The sequence below is a fragment of the Hemiscyllium ocellatum genome, chromosome 3, assembly GCF_020745735.1.
Source record: "Hemiscyllium ocellatum isolate sHemOce1 chromosome 3, sHemOce1.pat.X.cur, whole genome shotgun sequence".
NCBI classification, from domain to species: domain Eukaryota; kingdom Metazoa; phylum Chordata; class Chondrichthyes; order Orectolobiformes; family Hemiscylliidae; genus Hemiscyllium; species Hemiscyllium ocellatum.
Window position 1 is genome coordinate 5629329 of NC_083403.1, and position 21544 is coordinate 5650872.

At 63.9% G+C, this 21544-nt stretch overlaps 1 protein-coding gene across 3 annotated transcripts in view; it reads left to right on the forward strand.

Annotated features, from left to right (window-relative positions):
* Positions 1-21544, forward strand: part of aars2 (alanyl-tRNA synthetase 2, mitochondrial (putative)) — a 130578-nt gene that overhangs the window by 56452 nt on the left and 52582 nt on the right. Inside the window, exon 18 of one of the 3 annotated variants that reach the window (XM_060847955.1) lies at positions 54-181. The exons of the other annotated variants lie outside the window; for them this stretch is intronic. Coding sequence (XP_060703938.1) covers positions 54-167 — 114 coding nt within the window. The 3' untranslated portion in view covers positions 168-181. Of the gene's footprint in view, positions 1-53; positions 182-21544 lie in introns of those variants that run through there. 3 annotated transcript variants of the gene reach the window in all.

Here is a 21544-nt window from a genome sequence, read left to right on the forward strand (position 1 = left end):
TCAAATCCAAGGTGATCACTTTCTATGATATCATTAATATTGTTTTGTTACAGATTACAATGTACCCTGGTAGGTTCAGAACAGGCTGTTGGCAGATTGGGCTAGAAACTGTCCTGGATACACTCTGGGTTGTTCATCCACCAGTCAATCTGTCGTTGTCAATTTGATTTGTCCAATCTGAATAAAGGTTAGTTTTTCCCCCTTAGCAGTTATTGGTTCTCCTAGATTGACCTTTAGCTATTCCTTTGTCTGCTAGGAGAAAGTGAGGACTGCAGATGCTGGAGATCAGAGCTGAAAATGTGTTTCTGAAGAAGGGCTCATGTCCGAAACGTCGATTCTCCTGCTCCTTTGCTGCCTGACCTGTGCTTTTCCAGCAACACATTTTCAGCTCTTCCTTTGTCTGCCCAACTATTTTTCTGTCTGTCTCCTTGTCTGTCTCCTTGTCTGTCTCCTTGTCTGTCTCCTTGTCTGCCTCGCGCTCTCTCTCTCTGGGTGTGGCGGTGCACTCTCTCTCTGCGCTTGGCGTGCGCTGTCGCTCGCCCGTGCCCGCTCTCGCCCGCGCTCGCCCGCGCCCGCTCTCGCACGCGCCCGCCCGCTCCCGCCCGCGCCCGCTCCCGCCCGCTCCCGCCCGCTCCCGCCCGCTCCCGCCCGCGCCCTCGCCCGCGCCCGCTCTCGCCCGCTCTCGCCCGCGCCCGCTCTCGCCCGCGCCCGCTCTCGCCCTCTCTCTCTCTCTCTGTGGCGCGCGCTCTCGCCCTCTCTCTCTCTCTCTGTGGCGCGCGCTCTCGCGCTCTCTCTCTCTCTCTGTGGCGCGCGCTCTCGCCCTCTCTCTCTGTGGCGCGCGCTCTCGCCCTCTCTCGCGCGTTCTCTCTCTCTCTGTGTGGCGCGCTCGCTCTCTCTCTCTGTGTGGCGCGCGCTCTCTCGCACTCTCACACACTCTGTGGCGTGCTCGCTCTCTCTCTCTGTGGCGTGCACGCTCTCTCTCTCTCTTTCTGTGGCGCGCGCTCGCTCTCTGTGGCGCGCGCTGTCTCGCGCTCGCTCGCTCTCTCTGTGGCGCGCGCTCTCTCGCTCTGTGGCGTGCTCTCTCTCTCTATGGCGCGCTCTCTCTCTCTGTGGCGCGCACACTCTGTGGCGCGCGTTTTCTCTCTCTCTGGCACGCGCTCGCTCACTCACTCTGGCGTGCGCGCTCTCGCTCTCTCTCTCTGTATCGCGCGCTCTCGCTCTCTCTCTCCCCCTCTCTCTCTTTGGCGTGCGCGCCCTCTCTCTCTCTGGCGCGCGCGCTCGCTCTCTCGCTCTCTCTCTCTGGCGCGCGCGCTCGCTCTCTCGCTCTCTCTCTCTGGCGCGCGCGCTCGCTCTCTCTCTCTGGCGCGCTCTCTCTCTCTCTCTCTGTGGCGCGTGCTCTCTCTCTCTCTCTCTCTCTGTGGCGCACGTTCTCTCTCTCTGTGGCGCGCGCTTGCTCTCTCTGTGGCGCGTGCTTGCTCTCTTTCTGTGGCGCGTGCTTGCTCTCTTTCTGTGGCGCGTGCTTGCTCTCTCTCTGTGGCGCGCGCTCGCTCTCTCTGTGGCGCGCGCTCGCTCTCTCTGTGGAGCGCGCTCGCTCTCTCTGTGGCGCGCGCTCGCTCTCTCTGTGGCGCGCGCTCGCTCTCTCTGTGGCGCGCGCTCGCTCTCTCTGTGGCGCGCGCTCGCTCTCTCTGTGGCGCGCGCTCGCTCTCTCTGTGGCGCGCGCTCGCTCTCTCTGTGGCGCGCGCGCGCTCGCTCTCTCTGTGGCGCGCGCTCGCGCTCTCTCTCTCTGTGGCACGCGCGCGCTCTCTCTCTGTGGCACGCGCGCGCTCTCTCTCTGTGGCACGCGCGCTCTCTCTCTGTGGCACGCGCGCTCTCTCTCTGTGGCGCGCGCGCGCTCTCTCTCTGTGGCGCGCGCGCTCTCTCTCTGTGGCACGCGCGCTCTCTCTCTGTGGCACGCGCGCTCTCTCTCTCTCTGTGGCACGCGCGCTCTCTCTCTCTCTGGCACGCGCGCTCTCTCTCTCTCTGTGTGGCGCGCTCTCTCTCTCTCTGTGTGGCGCGTTCTCTCTCTCTCTGTGTGGCGCGTTCTCTCTCTCTCTGTGTGGCGCGTTCTCTCTCTCTGTGTGGCGCGCTCTCTCTCTGTGTGGCGCGCTCTCTCTCTGTGTGGTACGCGCGCTCTCTCTCTGTGTGGCGCGCTCTCTCTGTGGCACGCGCTCTCTCTCTCTCTGTGTGGCGCGCTCTCTCTCTCTGGCGCGCGCTCTCTCTCTCTGTGTGGCGCGTTCTCTCTGTGTGGCGCGTTCTCTCTCTGTGTGGCGCGCTCTCTCTCTGTGTGGCGCGCGCGCTCTCTCTGTGTGGCGCGCGCGTTCTCTGTGTGGCGCGCGCGCTCTCTCTCTGTGTGGCGCACGCGCTCTCTCTCTGTGTGGCGCGCGCGCTCTCTCTCTGTGTGGCGCGCGCGCTCTCTCTCTGTGTGGCGCGCGCGCTCTCTCTCTGTGTGGCGCGCGCGCTCTCTCTCTGTGTGGCGCGCGCGCTCTCTCTCTGTGTGGCGCGCGCGCTCTCTCTGTGTGGCGCGCGCGCTCTCTCTCTGTGTGGCGCGCTCTCTCTCTCTCTCTGTGTGGCGCGCTCTCTCTCTCTCTCTGTGTGGCGCGCTCTCTGTGTGGCGCGCTCTCTCTCTGTGTGGCGCGCTCTCTCTCTCTCTCTCTGTGTGGCGCGCTCTCTCTCTGTGTGGCGCGCTCTCTCTCTGTGTGGCGCGCTCTCTCTCTCTCTCTGTGTGGCGCGCTCTCTCTCTGTGTGGCGCGCTCTCTCTCTGTGTGGCGCTCTCTCTCTCTGTGTGGCGCGCTCTCTCTCTGTGTGGCGCGCTCTCTCTCTCTGTGTGGCGCGCTCTCTCTCTCTCTGTGTGGCGCGCTCTCTCTCTCTCTCTGTGTGGCGCGCTCTCTCTCTGTGTGGCGCGCTCTCTCTCTGTGTGGCGCGCTCTCTCTCTGTGTGGCGCGCTCTCTCTCTGTGTGGCGCGCTCTCTCTCTGTGTGGCGCGCTCTCTCTCTGTGTGGCGCGCTCTCTCTCTGTGTGGCGCGCTCTCTCTCTGTGTGGCGCGCTCTCTCTCTGTGTGGCGCGCTCTCTCTCTGTGTGGCGCGCTCTCTCTCTGTGTGGCGCGCTCTCTCTCTGTGTGGCGCGCTCTCTCTCTGTGTGGCGCGCTCTCTCTCTGTGTGGCGCGCTCTCTCTCTGTGTGGCGCGCTCTCTCTCTGTGTGGCGCGCTCTCTCTCTGTGTGGCGCGCTCTCTCTCTGTGTGGCGCGCTCTCTCTCTGTGTGGCGCGCTCTCTCTCTGTGTGGCGCGCTCTCTCTCTGTGTGGCGCGCTCTCTCTCTGTGTGGCGCGCTCTCTCTCTGTGTGGCGCGCTCTCTCTCTGTGTGGCGCGCTCTCTCTCTGTGTGGCGCGCTCTCTCTCTGTGTGGCGCGCTCTCTCTCTGTGTGGCGCGCTCTCTCTCTGTGTGGCGCGCTCTCTCTCTGTGTGGCGCGCTCTCTCTCTGTGTGGCGCGCTCTCTCTCTGTGTGGCGCGCTCTCTCTCTGTGTGGCGCGCTCTCTCTCTGTGTGGCGCGCTCTCTCTCTGTGTGGCGCGCTCTCTCTCTGTGTGGCGCGCTCTCTCTCTGTGTGGCGCGCTCTCTCTCTGTGTGGCGCGCTCTCTCTCTGTGTGGCGCGCTCTCTCTCTGTGTGGCGCGCTCTCTCTCTGTGTGGCGCGCTCTCTCTCTGTGTGGCGCGCTCTCTCTCTGTGTGGCGCGCTCTCTCTCTGTGTGGCGCGCTCTCTCTCTGTGTGGCGCGCTCTCTCTCTGTGTGGCGCGCTCTCTCTCTGTGTGGCACGCGCGCTCTCTCTCTCTCTGTGGCACGCGCTCTCTCTCTCTCTCTGTGGCACACGCTCTCTCTCTCTCTCTGTGTGGCGCGGTCTCTCTCTGTGTGGCGCGCTCTCTCTCTGTGTGGCGCGCTCTCTCTCTGTGTGGCGCGCTCTCTCTCTGTGTGGCGCGCTCTCTCTCTGTGTGGCGCGCTCTCTCTCTGTGTGGCGCGCTCTCTCTCTGTGTGGCGCGCTCTCTCTGTGGCGCGCTCTCTCTCTGTGTGGAGCGCTCTCTCTCTGTGTGGCGCGCTCTCTCTCTGTGTGGCGCGCTCTCTCTCTCTCTGTGGCGCGCTCTCTCTCTCTCTGTGGCGCGCTCTCTGTGTGGCGCGCTCTCTCTCTCTGGCACGCGCGCGCTCTCTGTGTGGCACGCGCGCTCTCTCTCTGTGTGGCACGCGCGCTCTCTCTCTGTGTGGCGCGCTCTCTCTCTCTCTGTGTGGCGCGCTCTCTCTCTGTGTGGCGCGCTCTCTCTCTCTCTCTGTGGCACGCGCTCTCTCTCTCTCTGTGTGGCACGCGCTCTCTCTCTCTCTCTGTGTGGCACGCGCTCTCTCTCTCTCTGTGTGGCACGCGCTCTCTCTCTGTGTGGCACGCGCTCTCTCTCTGTGTGGCGCGCTCTCTCTCTCTCTCTGTGTGGCGCGCTCTCTCTCTGTGTGGCGCGTTCTCTCTCTCTCTCTGTGGCGCGTTCTCTCTCTCTCTCTGTGTGGCGCGCTCTCTCTCTGTGTGGCGCGCTCTCTCTCTGTGTGGCGCGCTCTCTCTCTGTGTGGCGCGCTCTCTCTCTGTGTGGCGCGCTCTCTCTCTGTGTGGCACGCGCTCTCTCTCTCTCTCTGTGTGGCACGCGCTCTCTCTCTCTCTCTGTGTGGCACGCGCTCTCTCTCTCTCTGTGTGGCACGCGCTCTCTCTCTGTGTGGCACGCGCTCTCTCTCTGTGTGGCACGCGCTCTCTCTCTGTGTGGCGCGCTCTCTCTCTCTCTCTGTGTGGCGCGCTCTCTCTCTGTGTGGCGCGTTCTCTCTCTCTCTCTGTGGCGCGTTCTCTCTCTCTCTCTGTGTGGCGCGCTCTCTCTCTGTGTGGCGCGCTCTCTCTCTGTGTGGCGCGCTCTCTCTCTGTGTGGCGCGCTCTCTCTCTGTGTGGCGCGCTCTCTCTCTGTGTGGCGCGCTCTCTCTCTGTGTGGCGCGCTCTCTCTCTGTGTGGCGCGCTCTCTCTCTGTGTGGCGCGCTCTCTCTCTGTGTGGCGCGCTCTCTCTCTGTGTGGCGCGCTCTCTCTCTGTGTGGCGCGCTCTCTCTCTGTGTGGCGCGCTCTCTCTCTGTGTGGCGCGCTCTCTCTCTGTGTGGCGCGCTCTCTCTCTGTGTGGCGCGCTCTCTCTCTGTGTGGCGCGCTCTCTCTCTGTGTGGCGCGCTCTCTCTCTGTGTGGCGCGCTCTCTCTCTGTGTGGCGCGCTCTCTCTCTGTGTGGCACGCGCTCTCTCTCTCTCTCTGTGTGGCACGCGCTCTCTCTCTCTCTGTGTGGCACGCGCTCTCTCTCTGTGTGGCACGCGCTCTCTCTCTGTGTGGCGCGCTCTCTCTCTCTCTCTGTGTGGCGCGCTCTCTCTCTCTCTCTGTGTGGCGCGCTCTCTCTCTGTGTGGCGCGTTCTCTCTCTCTCTCTGTGGCGCGTTCTCTCTCTCTCTCTGTGTGGCGCGCTCTCTCTCTGTGTGGCGCGCTCTCTCTCTGTGTGGCGCGCTCTCTCTCTGTGTGGCGCGCTCTCTCTCTGTGTGGCGCGCTCTCTCTCTGTGTGGCGCGCTCTCTCTCTGTGTGGCGCGCTCTCTCTCTGTGTGGCGCGCTCTCTCTCTGTGTGGCGCGCTCTCTCTCTGTGTGGCGCGCTCTCTCTCTGTGTGGCGCGCTCTCTCTCTGTGTGGCGCGCTCTCTCTCTGTGTGGCGCGCACTCTCTCTGTGTGGCGCGCACTCTCTCTGTGTGGCGCGCTCTCTCTCTGTGTGGCGCGCTCTCTCTCTGTGTGGCGCGCTCTCTCTCTGTGGCGCGCTCTCTCTCTGTGTGGCGCGCTCTCTCTGTGTGGCGCGCTCTCTCTCTGTGTGGCGCGCTCTCTCTCTGTGTGGCGCGCTCTCTCTCTGTGTGGCGCGTTCTCTCTCTGTGTGGCGCGTTCTCTCTCTGTGTGGCGCGTTCTCTCTCTGTGTGGCGCGTTCTCTCTCTGTGTGGCGCGTTCTCTCTCTGTGTGGCGCGTTCTCTCTCTGTGTGGCGCGCGTTCTCTCTCTCTGTGGCGCGCGCGCTCTCTCTCTGTGTGGCACGCGCGCTCTCTCTCTCTCTGTGTGGCACGCGCGCGCTCTCTCTCTCTGTGTGGCACGCGCTCTCTCTCTGTGTGGCGCGTTCTCTCTCTGTGTGGCGCGCTCTCTCTCTCTCTCTCTGTGTGGCGCGCTCTCTCTCTGTGTGGCGCGCTCTCTCTCTGTGTGGCGCGCTCTCTCTCTCTCTCTCTGTGTGGCGCGCTCTCTCTCTGTGTGGCGCGCTCTCTCTCTGTGTGGCGCGCTCTCTCTCTGTGTGGCGCGCTCTCTCTCTCTGTGTGGCGCGCTCTCTCTCTCTCTGTGTGGCGCGCTCTCTCTCTCTCTGTGTGGCGCGCTCTCTCTCTCTGTGTGGCGCGCTCTCTCTCTCTCTCTGTGTGGCGCGCTCTCTCTCTGTGTGGCGCGCTCTCTCTCTGTGTGGCGCGCTCTCTCTCTGTGTGGCGCGCTCTCTCTCTGTGTGGCGCGCTCTCTCTCTGTGTGGCGCGCTCTCTCTCTGTGTGGCGCGCTCTCTCTCTGTGTGGCGCGCTCTCTCTCTGTGTGGCGCGCTCTCTCTCTGTGTGGCGCGCTCTCTCTCTGTGTGGCACGCGCGCTCTCTCTCTCTCTGTGGCACGCGCGCTCTCTCTCTCTCTGTGGCACGCGCTCTCTCTCTCTCTCTGTGGCACGCGCTCTCTCTCTCTCTCTGTGTGGCGCGCTCTCTCTCTGTGTGGCGCGCTCTCTCTCTGTGTGGCGCGCTCTCTCTCTGTGTGGCGCGCTCTCTCTCTGTGTGGCGCGCTCTCTCTCTGTGTGGCGCGCTCTCTCTGTGGCGCGCTCTCTCTCTGTGTGGCGCGCTCTCTCTCTGTGTGGCGCGCTCTCTCTCTGTGTGGCGCGCTCTCTCTCTCTCTCTGTGTGGCGCGCTCTCTCTCTCTCTGTGGCGCGCTCTCTCTCTCTCTGTGGCGCGCTCTCTCTCTGTGTGGCGCGCTCTCTCTCTCTGTGTGGCGCGCTCTCTCTCTGTGGCACGCGCGCGCTCTCTCTGTGTGGCACGCGCGCTCTCTCTCTGTGTGGCGCGCTCTCTCTCTCTGTGTGGCGCGCTCTCTCTCTCTCTCTGTGGCACGCGCTCTCTCTCTCTGTGTGGCACGCGCTCTCTCTCTCTCTGTGTGGCACGCGCTCTCTCTCTCTCTGTGTGGCACGCGCTCTCTCTCTGTGTGGCACGCGCTCTCTCTCTGTGTGGCGCGCTCTCTCTCTCTCTCTGTGTGGCGCGCTCTCTCTGTGTGGCGCGTTCTCTCTCTCTCTCTGTGGCGCGTTCTCTCTCTCTCTCTGTGGCGCGCTCTCTCTCTGTGTGGCGCGCTCTCTCTCTGTGTGGCGCGCTCTCTCTCTGTGTGGCGCGCTCTCTCTCTGTGTGGCGCGCTCTCTCTCTGTGTGGCGCGCTCTCTCTGTGTGGCGCGCTCTCTCTCTGTGTGGCGCGCTCTCTCTCTGTGTGGCACGCTCTCTCTCTCTCTCTGTGGCACGCGCTCTCTCTCTCTCTGTGGCACGCGCTCTCTCTCTCTCTGTGTGGCACGCGCTCTCTCTCTCTCTGTGTGGCACGCGCTCTCTCTCTGTGTGGCACGCGCTCTCTCTCTGTGTGGCGCGCTCTCTCTCTCTCTCTGTGTGGCGCGCTCTCTCTGTGTGGCGCGTTCTCTCTCTCTCTCTGTGGCGCGTTCTCTCTCTCTCTCTGTGGCGCGCTCTCTCTCTGTGTGGCGCGCTCTCTCTCTGTGTGGCGCGCTCTCTCTCTGTGTGGCACGCGCTCTCTCTGTGTGGCACGCGCTCTCTCTCTCTCTCTGTGTGGCACGCGCTCTCTCTCTGTGTGGCACGCGCTCTCTCTCTGTGTGGCGCGCTCTCTCTCTCTCTCTGTGTGGCGCGCTCTCTCTCTGTGTGGCGCGTTCTCTCTCTCTCTCTGTGGCGCGTTCTCTCTCTCTCTCTGTGTGGCGCGCTCTCTCTCTGTGTGGCGCGCTCTCTCTCTGTGTGGCGCGCTCTCTCTCTGTGTGGCGCGCTCTCTCTCTGTGTGGCGCGCTCTCTCTCTGTGTGGCGCGCTCTCTCTCTGTGTGGCGCGCTCTCTCTCTGTGTGGCGCGCTCTCTCTCTGTGTGGCGCGCTCTCTCTCTGTGTGGCGCGCTCTCTCTCTGTGTGGCGCGCTCTCTCTCTGTGTGGCGCGCTCTCTCTCTGTGTGGCGCGCTCTCTCTCTGTGTGGCGCGCTCTCTCTCTGTGTGGCGCGCTCTCTCTCTGTGTGGCGCGCTCTCTCTCTGTGTGGCGCGCTCTCTCTCTGTGTGGCGCGCACTCTCTCTGTGTGGCGCGCACTCTCTCTGTGTGGCGCGCACTCTCTCTGTGTGGCGCGCACTCTCTCTGTGTGGCGCGCACTCTCTCTGTGTGGCGCGCACTCTCTCTGTGTGGCGCGCTCTCTCTCTGTGTGGCGCGCTCTCTCTCTGTGTGGCGCGCTCTCTCTCTGTGGCGCGCTCTCTCTCTCTCTCTGTGTGGCGCGCTCTCTCTCTGTGTGGCGCGCTCTCTCTCTGTGGCGCGCTCTCTCTCTGTGTGGCGCGCTCTCTCTCTGTGTGGCGCGCTCTCTCTCTGTGTGGCGCGTTCTCTCTCTGTGTGGCGCGTTCTCTCTCTGTGTGGCGCGTTCTCTCTCTGTGTGGCGCGTTCTCTCTCTGTGTGGCGCGTTCTCTCTCTGTGTGGCGCGTTCTCTCTCTGTGTGGCGCGCGCGCTCTCTCTCTGTGTGGCGCGCGCGCTCTCTCTCTGTGTGGCGCGCGCGCTCTCTCTCTCTCTGTGTGGCACGCGCGCGCTCTCTCTCTCTGTGTGGCACGCGCTCTCTCTCTCTCTCTGTGGCACGCGCTCTCTCTCTCTCTCTGTGTGGCGCGCTCTCTCTCTGTGTGGCGCGCTCTCTCTCTGTGTGGCGCGCTCTCTCTCTGTGTGGCGCGCTCTCTCTCTCTGTGTGGCGCGCTCTCTCTCTCTGTGGCGCGTTTTCTCTCTCTCTCTGTGTGGCGCGCTCTCTCTCTGTGTGGCGCGCTCTCTCTCTGTGTGGCGCGCTCTCTCTCTGTGTGGCGCGCTCTCTCTCTGTGTGGCGCGCTCTCTCTCTGTGTGGCGCGCTCTCTCTCTGTGTGGCGCGCTCTCTCTCTGTGTCTCTCTCTGTGTGGCGCGCTCTCTCTCTGTGTGGCGCGCTCTCTCTCTGTGTGGCGCGCTCTCTCTCTGTGTGGCGCGCTCTCTCTCTGTGTGGCGCGCTCTCTCTCTGTGTGGCGCGCTCTCTCTCTGTGTGGCGCGCTCTCTCTCTCTCTCTGTGTGGTGCGCTCTCTCTCTCTCTGTGTGGCGCGCTCTCTCTCTCTCTGTGGCGCGCTCTCTCTCTGTGTGGCGCGCTCTCTCTCTGTGTGGCGCGCTCTCTCTCTGTGTGGCGCGCTCTCTCTCTGTGTGGCGCGCTCTCTCTCTGTGTGGCGCGCTCTCTCTCTGTGTGGCGCGCTCTCTCTCTGTGTGGCGCGCTCTCTCTCTGTGTGGCGCGCTCTCTCTCTGTGTGGCGCGCTCTCTCTCTCTGTGGCACGCGCGCTCTCTCTCTCTCTGTGGCACGCGCGCTCTCTCTCTCTCTGTGGCACGCGCGCTCTCTCTCTCTCTGTGGCACGCGCTCTCTCTCTCTCTCTGTGTGGCGCGCTCTCTCTCTGTGTGGCGCGCTCTCTCTCTGTGTGGCGCGCTCTCTCTCTGTGTGGCGCGCTCTCTCTCTGTGTGGCGCGCTCTCTCTCTGTGTGGCGCGCTCTCTCTCTGTGTGGCGCGCTCTCTCTCTGTGTGGCGCGCTCTCTCTCTGTGTGGCGCGCTCTCTCTCTGTGTGGCGCGCTCTCTCTCTCTCTCTGTGTGGCGCGCTCTCTCTCTCTCTGTGGCGCGCTCTCTCTCTGTGTGGCGCGCTCTCTCTCTGTGTGGCGCGCTCTCTCTCTCTGTGTGGCGCGCTCTCTCTCTGTGGCACGCGCGCTCTCTCTCTGTGTGGCACGCGCGCTCTCTCTCTGTGTGGCGCGCTCTCTCTCTCTCTGTGTGGCGCGCTCTCTCTCTGTGTGGCGCGCTCTCTCTCTCTCTCTGTGTGGCGCGCTCTCTCTCTCTCTGTGGCGCGCTCTCTCTCTGTGTGGCGCGCTCTCTCTCTCTGTGTGGCGCGCTCTCTCTCTGTGGCACGCGCGCTCTCTCTGTGTGGCACGCGCGCTCTCTCTCTGTGTGGCACGCGCGCTCTCTCTCTGTGTGGCGCGCTCTCTCTCTCTCTGTGTGGCGCGCTCTCTCTCTCTGTGTGGCGCGCTCTCTCTCTCTCTCTGTGGCTCGCGCTCTCTCTCTCTCTGTGTGGCACGCGCTCTCTCTCTCTCTCTGTGTGGCACGCGCTCTCTCTCTCTCTGTGTGGCACGCGCTCTCTCTCTGTGTGGCACGCGCTCTCTCTCTGTGTGGCGCGCTCTCTCTCTCTCTGTGTGGCGCGCTCTCTCTCTGTGTGGCGCGCTCTCTCTCTCTGTGTGGCGCGCTCTCTCTCTCTCTCTGTGTGGCGCGCTCTCTCTCTCTCTGTGGCGCGCTCTCTCTCTCTCTGTGGCGCGCTCTCTCTCTGTGTGGCGCGCTCTCTCTCTCTGTGTGGCGCGCTCTCTCTCTGTGGCACGCGCGCTCTTTCTGTGTGGCACGCGCGCTCTCTCTCTGTGTGGCACGCGCGCTCTCTCTCTGTGTGGCGCGCTCTCTCTCTCTCTGTGTGGCGCGCTCTCTCTCTCTGTGTGGCGCGCTCTCTCTCGCTCTCTGTGGCACGCGCTCTCTCTCTCTCTGTGTGGCTCGCGCTCTCTCTCTCTCTCTGTGTGGCACGCGCTCTCTCTCTCTCTGTGTGGCACGCGCTCTCTCTCTGTGTGGCACGCGCTCTCTCTCTGTGTGGCACGCGCTCTCTCTCTGTGTGGCGCGCTCTCTCTCTCTCTCTGTGTGGCGCGCTCTCTCTCTGTGTGGCGCGTTCTCTCTCTCTCTGTGGCGCGTTCTCTCTCTCTCTCTGTGTGGCGCGCTCTCTCTCTGTGTGGCGCGCTCTCTCTCTGTGTGGCGCGCTCTCTCTCTGTGTGGCGCGCTCTCTCTCTGTGTGGCGCGCTCTCTCTCTGTGTGGCGCGCTCTCTCTCTCTCTCTGTGTGGCGCGCTCTCTCTCTCTCTGTGGCGCGCTCTCTCTCTGTGTGGCGCGCTCTCTCTCTGTGTGGCGCGCTCTCTCTCTCTGTGTGGCGCGCTCTCTCTCTGTGGCACGCGCGCTCTCTCTCTGTGTGGCACGCGCGCTCTCTCTCTGTGTGGCGCGCTCTCTCTCTCTCTGTGTGGCGCGCTCTCTCTCTGTGTGGCGCGCTCTCTCTCTCTCTCTGTGTGGCGCGCTCTCTCTCTCTCTGTGGCGCGCTCTCTCTCTGTGTGGCGCGCTCTCTCTCTCTGTGTGGCGCGCTCTCTCTCTGTGGCACGCGCGCTCTCTCTCTGTGTGGCTCGCGCGCTCTCTCTCTGTGTGGCACGCGCGCTCTCTCTCTGTGTGGCGCGCTCTCTCTCTCTCTGTGTGGCGCGCTCTCTCTCTCTGTGTGGCGCGCTCTCTCTCTCTCTCTGTGGCACGCGCTCTCTCTCTCTCTGTGTGGCACGCGCTCTCTCTCTCTCTCTGTGTGGCACGCGCTCTCTCTCTCTCTGTGTGGCACGCGCTCTCTCTCTGTGTGGCACGCGCTCTCTCTCTGTGTGGCGCGCTCTCTCTCTCTCTGTGTGGCGCGCTCTCTCTCTGTGTGGCGCGCTCTCTCTCTCTGTGTGGCGCGCTCTCTCTCTCTCTCTGTGTGGCGCGCTCTCTCTCTCTCTGTGGCGCGCTCTCTCTCTCTCTGTGGCGCGCTCTCTCTCTGTGTGGCGCGCTCTCTCTCTCTGTGTGGCGCGCTCTCTCTCTGTGGCACGCGCGCTCTTTCTGTGTGGCACGCGCGCTCTCTCTCTGTGTGGCACGCGCGCTCTCTCTCTGTGTGGCGCGCTCTCTCTCTCTCTGTGTGGCGCGCTCTCTCTCTCTGTGTGGCGCGCTCTCTCTCGCTCTCTGTGGCACGCGCTCTCTCTCTCTCTGTGTGGCACGCGCTCTCTCTCTCTCTCTGTGTGGCACGCGCTCTCTCTCTCTCTGTGTGGCACGCGCTCTCTCTCTGTGTGGCACGCGCTCTCTCTCTGTGTGGCACGCGCTCTCTCTCTGTGTGGCGCGCTCTCTCTCTCTCTCTGTGTGGCGCGCTCTCTCTCTGTGTGGCGCGTTCTCTCTCTCTCTGTGGCGCGTTCTCTCTCTCTCTCTGTGTGGCGCGCTCTCTCTCTGTGTGGCGCGCTCTCTCTCTGTGTGGCGCGCTCTCTCTGTGTGGCGCGCTCTCTCTCTGTGTGGCGCGCTCTCTCTCTGTGTGGCGCGCTCTCTCTCTGTGTGGCGCGCTCTCTCTCTGTGTGGCGCGCTCTCTCTCTGTGTGGCGCGCTATCTCTCTGTGTGGCGCGCTCTCTCTGTGTGGCGCGCTCTCTCTCTGTGTGGCGCGCTCTCTCTCTGTGTGGCGCGCTCTCTCTCTGTGTGGCGCGCTCTCTCTCTGTGTGGCGCGCTCTCTCTCTGTGTGGCGCGCTCTCTCTCTGTGTGGCGCGCTCTCTCTCTGTGTGGCGCGCTCTCTCTCTGTGTGGCGCGCTCTCTCTCTGTGTGGCGCGCTCTCTCTCTGTGTGGCGCGCACTCTCTCTGTGTGGCGCGCACTCTGTGTGGCGCGCTCTCTCTCTGTGTGGCGCGCACTCTCTCTGTGTGGCGCGCACTCTCTCTGTGTGGCGCGCACTCTCTCTGTGTGGCGCGCACTCTCTCTGTGTGGCGCGCTCTCTCTCTGTGTGGCGCGCACTCTCTCTGTGTGGCGCGCTCTCTCTCTGTGTGGCGCGCTCTCTCTCTGTGTGGCGCGCTCTCTCTCTGTGTGGCGCGCTCTCTCTCTGTGTGGCGCGCTCTCTCTCTGTGGCGCGCTCTCTCTCTCTCTCTGTGTGGCGCGCTCTCTCTCTGTGTGGCGCGCTCTCTCTCTGTGTGGCGCGCTCTCTCTCTGTGTGGCGCGCTCTCTCTCTCTCTGTGTGGCACGCGCGCGCTCTCTCTCTCTGTGTGGCACGCGCTCTCTCTCTCTCTCTGTGGCACGCGCTCTCTCTCTCTCTCTGTGTGGCGCGCTCTCTCTCTGTGTGGCGCGCTCTCTCTCTGTGTGGCGCGCTCTCTCTCTGTGTGGCGCGCTCTCTCTCTCTTTCTGTGGCACGCGCTCTCTCTCTCTCTGTGTGGCACGCGCTCTCTCTCTCTCTCTGTGTGGCACGCGCTCTCTCTCTGTGTGGCACGCGCTCTCTCTCTCTCTGTGTGGCGCGCTCTCTCTCTCTCTCTGTGTGGCGCGCTCTCTCTCTGTGTGGCGCGCTCTCTCTCTGTGGCGCGCTCTCTCTCTCTCTCTGTGTGGCGCGCTCTCTCTCTGTGTGGCGCGCTCTCTCTCTGTGTGGCGCGCTCTCTCTCTGTGTGGCGCGCTCTCTCTCTCTCTGTGTGGCACGCGCGCGCTCTCTCTCTCTGTGTGGCACGCTCTCTCTCTCTCTCTGTGGCACGCTCTCTCTCTCTCTCTCTGTGTGGCGCGCTCTCTCTCTGTGTGGCGCGCTCTCTCTCTGTGTGGCGCGCTCTCTCTCTGTGTGGCGCGCTCTCTCTCTGTGTGGCGCGCTCTCTCTCTGTGTGGCGCGCTCTCTCTCTCTTTCTGTGGCACGCGCTCTCTCTCTCTCTGTGTGGCACGCGCTCTCTCTCTCTCTCTGTGTGGCACGCGCTCTCTCTCTCTCTCTGTGTGGCACGCGCTCTCTCTCTGTGTGGCACGCGCTCTCTCTCTCTCTCTGTGTGGCGCGCTCTCTCTCTCTCTCTCTGTGGCGCGCTCTCTCTCTGTGTGGCGCGTTCTCTCTCTCTCTGTGTGGCGCGCTCTCTCTCTCTTTCTGTGGCACGCGCTCTCTCTCTGTGTGGCACGCGCTCTCTCTCTCTCTCTGTGTGGCACGCGCTCTCTCTCTCTCTGTGTGGCACGCGCTCTCTCTCTGTGTGGCACGCGCTCTCTCTCTCTCTCTGTGTGGCGCGCTCTCTCTCTCTCTCTGTGTGGCGCGCTCTCTCTCTGTGTGGCGCGTTCTCTCTCTCTCTCTGTGGCGCGTTCTCTCTCTCTGTGTGGCGCGCTCTCTCTCTGTGTGGCGCGCTCTCTCTCTGTGTGGCGCGCTCTCTCTCTGTGTGGCGCGCTCTCTCTCTGTGTGGCGCGCTCTCTCTCTGTGTGGCGCGCTCTCTCTCTGTGTGGCGCGCTCTCTCTCTGTGTGGCGCGCTCTCTCTCTGTGTGGCGCGCTCTCTCTCTGTGTGGCGCGCTCTCTCTCTGTGTGGCGCGCTCTCTCTCTGTGTGGCGCGCTCTCTCTCTGTGTGGCGCGCTCTCTCTCTGTGTGGCGCGCTCTCTCTCTGTGTGGCGCGCTCTCTCTCTGTGTGGCGCGCTCTCTCTCTCTCTGTGGCGCGCTCTCTCTCTGTGTGGCGCGCTCTCTCTCTGTGTGGCGCGCTCTCTCTCTGTGGCACGCGCGCTCTCTCTGTGTGGCACGCGCGCTCTCTCTCTGTGTGGCACGCGCGCTCTCTCTCTGTGTGGCGCGCTCTCTCTCTCTCTGTGTGGCGCGCTCTCTCTCTCTGTGTGGCGCGCTCTCTCTCTCTCTCTGTGGCACGCGCTCTCTCTCTCTCTGTGTGGCACGCGCTCTCTCTCTCTCTCTGTGTGGCACGCGCTCTCTCTCTCTCTGTGTGGCACGCGCTCTCTCTCTGTGTGGCACGCGCTCTCTCTCTGTGTGGCGCGCTCTCTCTCTCTCTCTGTGTGGCGCGCTCTCTCTCTGTGTGGCGCGTTCTCTCTCTCTCTCTGTGGCGCGTTCTCTCTCTCTCTCTGTGTGGCGCGCTCTCTCTCTGTGTGGCGCGCTCTCTCTCTGTGTGGCGCGCTCTCTCTCTGTGTGGCGCGCTCTCTCTCTGTGTGGCGCGCTCTCTCTCTGTGTGGCGCGCTCTCTCTCTGTGTGGCGCGCTCTCTCTCTGTGTGGCGCGCTCTCTCTCTGTGTGGCGCGCTCTCTCTCTGTGTGGCGCGCACTCTCTCTGTGTGGCGCGCACTCTCTCTGTGTGGCGCGCACTCTCTCTGTGTGGCGCGCTCTCTCTCTGTGTGGCGCGCACTCTCTCTGTGTGGCGCGCTCTCTCTCTGTGTGGCGCGCTCTCTCTCTGTGTGGCGCGCTCTCTCTCTGTGGCGCGCTCTCTCTCTCTCTCTGTGTGGCGCGCTCTCTCTCTGTGTGGCGCGCTCTCTCTCTGTGTGGCGCGCTCTCTCTCTGTGTGGCGCGCTCTCTCTCTGTGTGGCGCGTTCTCTCTCTGTGTGGCGCGTTCTCTCTCTGTGTGGCGCGCGCGCTCTCTCTCTGTGTGGCGCGCGCGCTCTCTCTCTGTGTGGCACGCGCGCGCTCTCTCTCTCTGTGTGGCACGCGCTCTCTCTCTCTCTCTGTGGCACGCGCTCTCTCTCTCTCTCTGTGTGGCGCGCTCTCTCTCTGTGTGGCGCGCTCTCTCTCTGTGTGGCGCGCTCTCTCTGTGTGGCGCGCTCTCTCTCTCTGTGTGGCGCGCTCTCTCTCTCTGTGTGGCGAGCGCTCTCTCACTCTCTGTGTGGCGAGCGCTCTCTCTCTCTCTCTGTGTGGCACGCGCTCTCTCTCTCTCTGTGTGGCACGCGCTCTCTCTCTGTGTGGCACGCGCTCTCTCTCTGTGTGGCGCGCTCTCTCTCTCTCTCTGTGTGGCGCGCTCTCTCTCTGTGTGGCGCGTTCTCTCTCTCTCTCTGTGGCGCGCTCTCTCTCTCTCTCTGTGTGGCGCGCTCTCTCTCTGTGTGGCGCGCTCTCTCTCTGTGTGGCGCGCTCTCTCTCTGTGTGGCGCGCTCTCTCTCTGTGTGGCGCGCTCTCTCTCTGTGTGGCGCGCTCTCTCTCTGTGTGGCGCGCTCTCTCTCTGTGTGGCGCGCTCTCTCTCTGTGTGGCGCGCACTCTCTCTGTGTGGCGCGCACTCTCTCTGTGTGGCGCGCACTCTCTCTGTGTGGCGCGCTCTCTCTCTGTGTGGCGCGCTCTCTCTCTGTGTGGCGCGCTCTCTCTCTGTGGCGCGCTCTCTCTCTCTCTCTGTGTGGCGCGCTCTCTCTCTGTGTGGCGCGCTCTCTCTCTGTGTGGCGCGCTCTCTCTCTGTGTGGCGCGCTCTCTCTCTGTGTGGCGCGTTCTCTCTCTGTGTGGCGCGTTCTCTCTCTGTGTGGCGCGTTCTCTCTCTGTGTGGCGCGCGCGCTCTCTCTCTGTGTGGCGCGCGCGCTCTCTCTCTGTGTGGCGCGCGCGCTCTCTCTCTGTGTGGCACGCGCGCTCTCTCTCTCTCTGTGTGGCACGCGCGCGCTCTCTCTCTCTGTGTGGCACGTGCTCTCTCTCTCTCTCTGTGTGGCGCGCTCTCTCTCTGTGTGGCGCGCTCTCTCTCTGTGTGGCGCGCTCTCTCTCTGTGTGGCGCGCTCTCTCTCTGTGTGGCGCGCTCTCTCTCTGTGTGGCGCGCTCTCTCTCTGTGTGGCGCGCTCTCTCTCTGTGTGGCGCGCTCTCTCTCTGTGTGGCGCGTTCTCTCTCTGTGTGGCGCGTTCTCTCTCTGTGTGGCGCGTTCTCTCTCTGTGTGGCGCGCGCGCTCTCTCTCTGTGTGGCGCGCGCGCTCTCTCTCTGTGTGGCACGCGCGCTCTCTCTCTCTCTGTGTGGCACGCGCGCTCTCTCTCTCTCTGTGTGGCACGCGCGCTCTCTCTCTCTCTGTGTGGCACGCGCGCGCTCTCTCTCTCTGTGTGGCACGCGCTCTCTCTCTCTCTCTGTGGCACGCGCTCTCTCTCTCTCTCTGTGTGGCGCGCTCTCTCTCTGTGTGGCGCGCTCTCTCTCTCTCTGTGTGGCGCGCTCTCTCTCTCTCTCTGTGTGGCGCGCTCTCTCTCTCTGTGTGGCGCGCTCTCTCTCTGTGTGGCGCGCTCTCTCTCTCTCTGTGTGGCGCGCTCTCTCTCTGTGTGGCGCGCTCTCTCTGTGTGGCACGCGCGCTCTCTCTCTCTGGGCGCTCTCTCTCTCTCTGTGTGGCACACGCTCTCTCTCTCTCTGTGTGGCGCGCTCTCTCTGTGTGGCACGCGCTCTCTCTCTGTGTGGCACGCGCGCTCTCTCTCTGTGGCACGCGCGCTCTCTCTCTGTGTGGCGCGCTCTCTCTCTCTGTGTGGCGCGCTCTCTCTCTGTGTGGCGCGCTCTCTCTCTCTCTGTGTGGCGCGCTCTCTCTCTGTGTGGCGCGCTCTCTCTCTGTGTGGCACGCGCGCTCTCTCTCTCGGCGCGCTCTCTCTCTCTCTGTGTGGCACGCGCTCTCTCTCTCTCTGTGTGGCGCGCTCTCTCTGTGTGGCACGCGCGCTCTCTCTCTGTGGCACGCGCGCTCTCTCTCTGTGTGGCGCGCTCTCTCTCTCTCTCTGTGGCGCGCTCTCTCTCTCTCTGTGTGGCACACGCTCTCTCTCTCTCTGTGTGGCACGCGCTCTCTCTCTCTCTCTGTGTGGCACGCGCTCTCTCTCTCTGTGTGGCACGCGCTCTCTCTCTCTCTCGGTGTGGCGCGCTCTCTCTCTCTCTCTGTGTGGCGCGCTCTCTCTCTGTGTGGCGCGTTCTCTCTCTCTCTCTGTGTGGCGCGCTCTCTCTCTGTGTGGCGCGCTCTCTCTCTGTGGCGCGCTCTCTCTCTCTCTGTGTGGCGCGCTCTCTCTCTGTGTGGCGCGCTCTCTCTCTGTGTGGCGCGCTCTCTCTCTGTGTGGCGCGCTCTCTGTGTGGCGCGCACTCTCTCTGTGTGGCGCGCACTCTCTCTGTGTGGCGCGCTCTCTCTCTGTGTGGCGCGCTCTCTCTCTGTGTGGCGCGCTCTCTCTCTGTGTGGCGCGCTCTCTCTCTGTGTGGCGCGCTCTCTCTCTGTGTGGCGCGCTCTCTCTCTGTGTGGCGCGCTCTCTCTCTGTGTGGCGCGCTCTCTCTCTCTGTGTGGCGCGCTCTCTCTCTCTGTGTGGCGCGCTCTCTCTCTCTCTGTGTGGCGCGCTCTCTCTCTCTCTCTGTGTGGCGCGCTCTCTCTCTCTCTGTGTGGCGCGCTCTCTCTCTCTCTCTGTGTGGCGCGCTCTCTCTCTCTCTCTGTGTGGCGCGCTCTCTCTCTCTGTGTGGCGCGCTCTCTCTCTCTCTGTGTGGCGCGCTCTCTCTCTCTCTCTGTGTGGCGCGCTCTCTCTCTCTCTGTGTGGCGCGCTCTCTCTCTCTCTCTGTGTGGCGCGCTCTCTCTCTCTGTGTGGCGCGCTCTCTCTCTGTGTGGCGCGTTCTCTCTCTCTCTCTGTGTGGCGCGCTCTCTCTCTCTGTGTGGCGCGCTCTCTCTCTCTGTGTGGCGCGCTCTCTCTCTCTCTGTGTGGCGCGCTCTCTCTCTCTCTCTGTGTGGCGCGCTCTCTCTCTCTCTCTGTGTGGCGCGCTCTCTCTCTCTCTCTGTGTGGCGCGCTCTCTCTCTCTGTGTGGCGCGCTCTCTCTGTGTGGCGCGCTCTCTCTCTGTGTGGCGCGTTCTCTCTCTCTCTCTGTGTGGCGCGCTCTCTCTCTGTGTGGCGCGCTCTCTCTCTCTGTGTGGCGCGCTCTCTCTCTCTCTCTCTCTCTCTGTGGCGCGCTCTCTCTCTGTGGCGCGCTCTCTCTCTCTGTGTGGCGCGCTCTCTCTCTCTGTGTGGCGCGTTCTCTCTCTCTCTGTGTGGCGCGCTCTCTCTGTGTGGCGCGTTCTCTCTCTCTCTGTGTGGCGCGCTCTCTCTCTGTGTGGCGCGCTCTCTCTCTGTGTGGCGCGCTCTCTCTCTGTGTGGCGCGCTCTCTCTCTGTGTGGCGCGCTCTCTCTCTGTGTGGCGCGCTCTCTCTCTCTGTGTGGCGCGCTCTCTCTCTCTCTGTGTGGCGCGCTCTCTCTCTGTGTGGCGCGCTCTCTCTCTCTCTGTGTGGCGCGCTCTCTCTCTCTCTCTGTGTGGCGCGCTCTCTCTCTGTGTGGCGCGCTCTCTCTCTGTGTGGCGCGCTCTCTCTCTGTGTGGCGCGTTCTCTCTCTCTGTGTCGCGCGCTCTCTCTCTGTGTGGCGCGCTCTCTCTCTCTCTCTCTGTGTGGCGCGCTCTCTCTCTCTCTGTGTGGCGCGCTCTCTCTCTCTCTGTGTGGCGCGCTCTCTCTCTCAGTGTGGCGCGTTCTCTCTCTCTCTCTGTGTGGCGCGCTCTCTCTCTGTGTGGCGCGTTCTCTCTCTCTCTCTGTGTGGCGCGCTCTCTCTCTGTGTGGCGCGCTCTCTCTCTGTGTGGCGCGCTCTCTCTCTCTCTGTGTGGCGCGCTCTCTCTCTGTGTGGCGTTCTCTCTCTCTGTGGCGCGCTCTCTCTCTGTGTGGCGCGTTCTCTCTCTGTGTGGCGCGTTCTCTCTCTGTGTGGCGCGTTCTCTCTCTGTGTGGCGCGTTCTCTCTCTGTGTGGCGCGTTCTCTCTCTGTGTGGCGCGTTCTCTCTCTGTGTGGCGCGTTCTCTCTCTGTGTGGCGCGTTCTCTCTCTGTGTGGCGCGCTCTCTCTCTGTGTGGCGCGCTCTCTCTCTGTGTGGCGCGCTCTCTCTCTGTGTGGCGCGCTCTCTCTCTGTGTGGCGCGCTCTCTCTCTGTGTGGCGCGCTCTCTCTCTGTGTGGCGCGCTCTCTCTCTGTGTGGCGCGCTCTCTCTCTGTGTGGCGCGCTCTCTCTCTGTGTGGCGCGCTCTCTCTCTGTGTGGCGCGCTCTCTCTCTGTGTGGCGCGCTCTCTCTCTGTGTGGCGCGCTCTCTCTCTGTGTGGCGCGCTCTCTCTCTGTGTGGCGCGCTCTCTCTCTGTGTGGCGCGCTCTCTCTCTCTCTCTGTGTGGCGCGCTCTCTCTCTCTCTCTGTGTGGCGCGCTCTCTCTCTCTGTGTGCGCGCGCTCTCTCTGTGTGGCGCGCTCTCTCTCTCTTTGTGTGGCGCGCTCTCTCTCTCTGTGTGGCGCGCTCTCTCTCTCTGTGTGGCACGCTCTCTCTCTGTGTGGCGCGCTCTCTCTCTGTGTGGCGCGCTCTCTCTCTGTGTGGCGCGCTCTCTCTCTGTGTGGCGCGCTCTCTCTCTGTGTGGCGCGCTCTCTCTCTGTGTGGCGCGCTCTCTCTCTGTGTGGCGCGCTCTCTCTCTGTGTGGCGCGCTCTCTCTCTGTGTGGCGCGCTCTCTCTCTGTGTGGCGCGCTCTCTCTCTGTGTGGCGCGCTCTCTCTCTGTGTGGCGCGCTCTCTCTCTGTGTGGCGCGCTCTCTCTCTGTGTGGCGCGCTCTCTCTCTGTGTGGCGCGCTCTCTCTCTGTGTGGCGCGCTCTCTCTCTGTGTGGCGCGCTCTCTCTCTCTGTGGCGCGCTCTCTCTCTGTGTGGCGCGCTCTCTCTCTCTCTGTGTGGCGCGCTCTCTCTCTCTCTGTGTGGCGCGCTCTCTCTCTGTGTGGCGCGTTCTCTCTCTCTCTCTGTGTGGCACGCGCTCTCTCTCTCTCTGTGTGGCACGCGCTCTCTCTCTCTGTGTGGCACGCGCTCTCTCTCTCTGTGTGGCACGCGCTCTCTCTCTCTCTGTGTGGCACGCGCTCTCTCTCTCTCTGTGTGGCACGCGCTCTCTCTCTCTCTGTGTGGCGCGCTCTCTCTCTGTGTGGCGCGCTCTCTCTGTGTGGCGCGCTCTCTCTCTGTGTGGCGCGCTCTCTCTCTGTGTGGCGCGCTCTCTCTCTGTGTGGCGCGCTCTCTCTCTGTGTGGCGCGCGCTCTCTCTCTCTCTGTGTGGCGCGCTCTCTCTCTGTGTGGCGCGCTCTCTCTCTCTCTGTGTGGCGCGCTCTCTCTCTGTGTGGCGCGCTCTCTCTCTGTGTGGCGCGCTCTCTCTCTGTGTGGCGCGTCTCTCTCTCTCTCTGTGTGGCGCGCTCTCTCTCTCTCTGTGTGGCGCGCTCTCTCTCTGTGTGGCGCGCTCTCTCTCTGTGTGGCGCGCTCTCTCTCTGTGTGGCGCGCTCTCTCTCTGTGTGGCGCGCTCTCTCTCTGTGTGGCGCGCTCTCTCTCTGTGTGGCGCGCTCTCTCTCTGTGTGGCGCGCTCTCTCTCTGTGTGGCGCGCTCTCTCTCTGTGTGGCGCGCTCTCTCTCTGTGTGGCGCGCTCTCTCTCTGTGTGGCGCGCTCTCTCTCTGTGTGGCGCGCTCTCTCTCTGTGTGGCGCGCTCTCTCTCTGTGGCGCGCTCTCTCTCTGTGTGGGCGCGCTCTCTCTCTGTGTGGCGCGATCTCTCTCTGTGTGGCGCGCTCTCTCGGTCTGTGTGGCGCGCTCTCGCTCTGTGTGGCGCGCTCTCTCTCTGTGGGGCGCGCTCTCTCTCTGTGTGGCGCGCTCTCTCTCTGTGTGGCGCGCTCTCTCTCTGTGTGGCGCGCTCTCTCTCTGTGTGGCGCGCTCTCTCTCTGTGTGGCGCGCTCTCTCTCTTA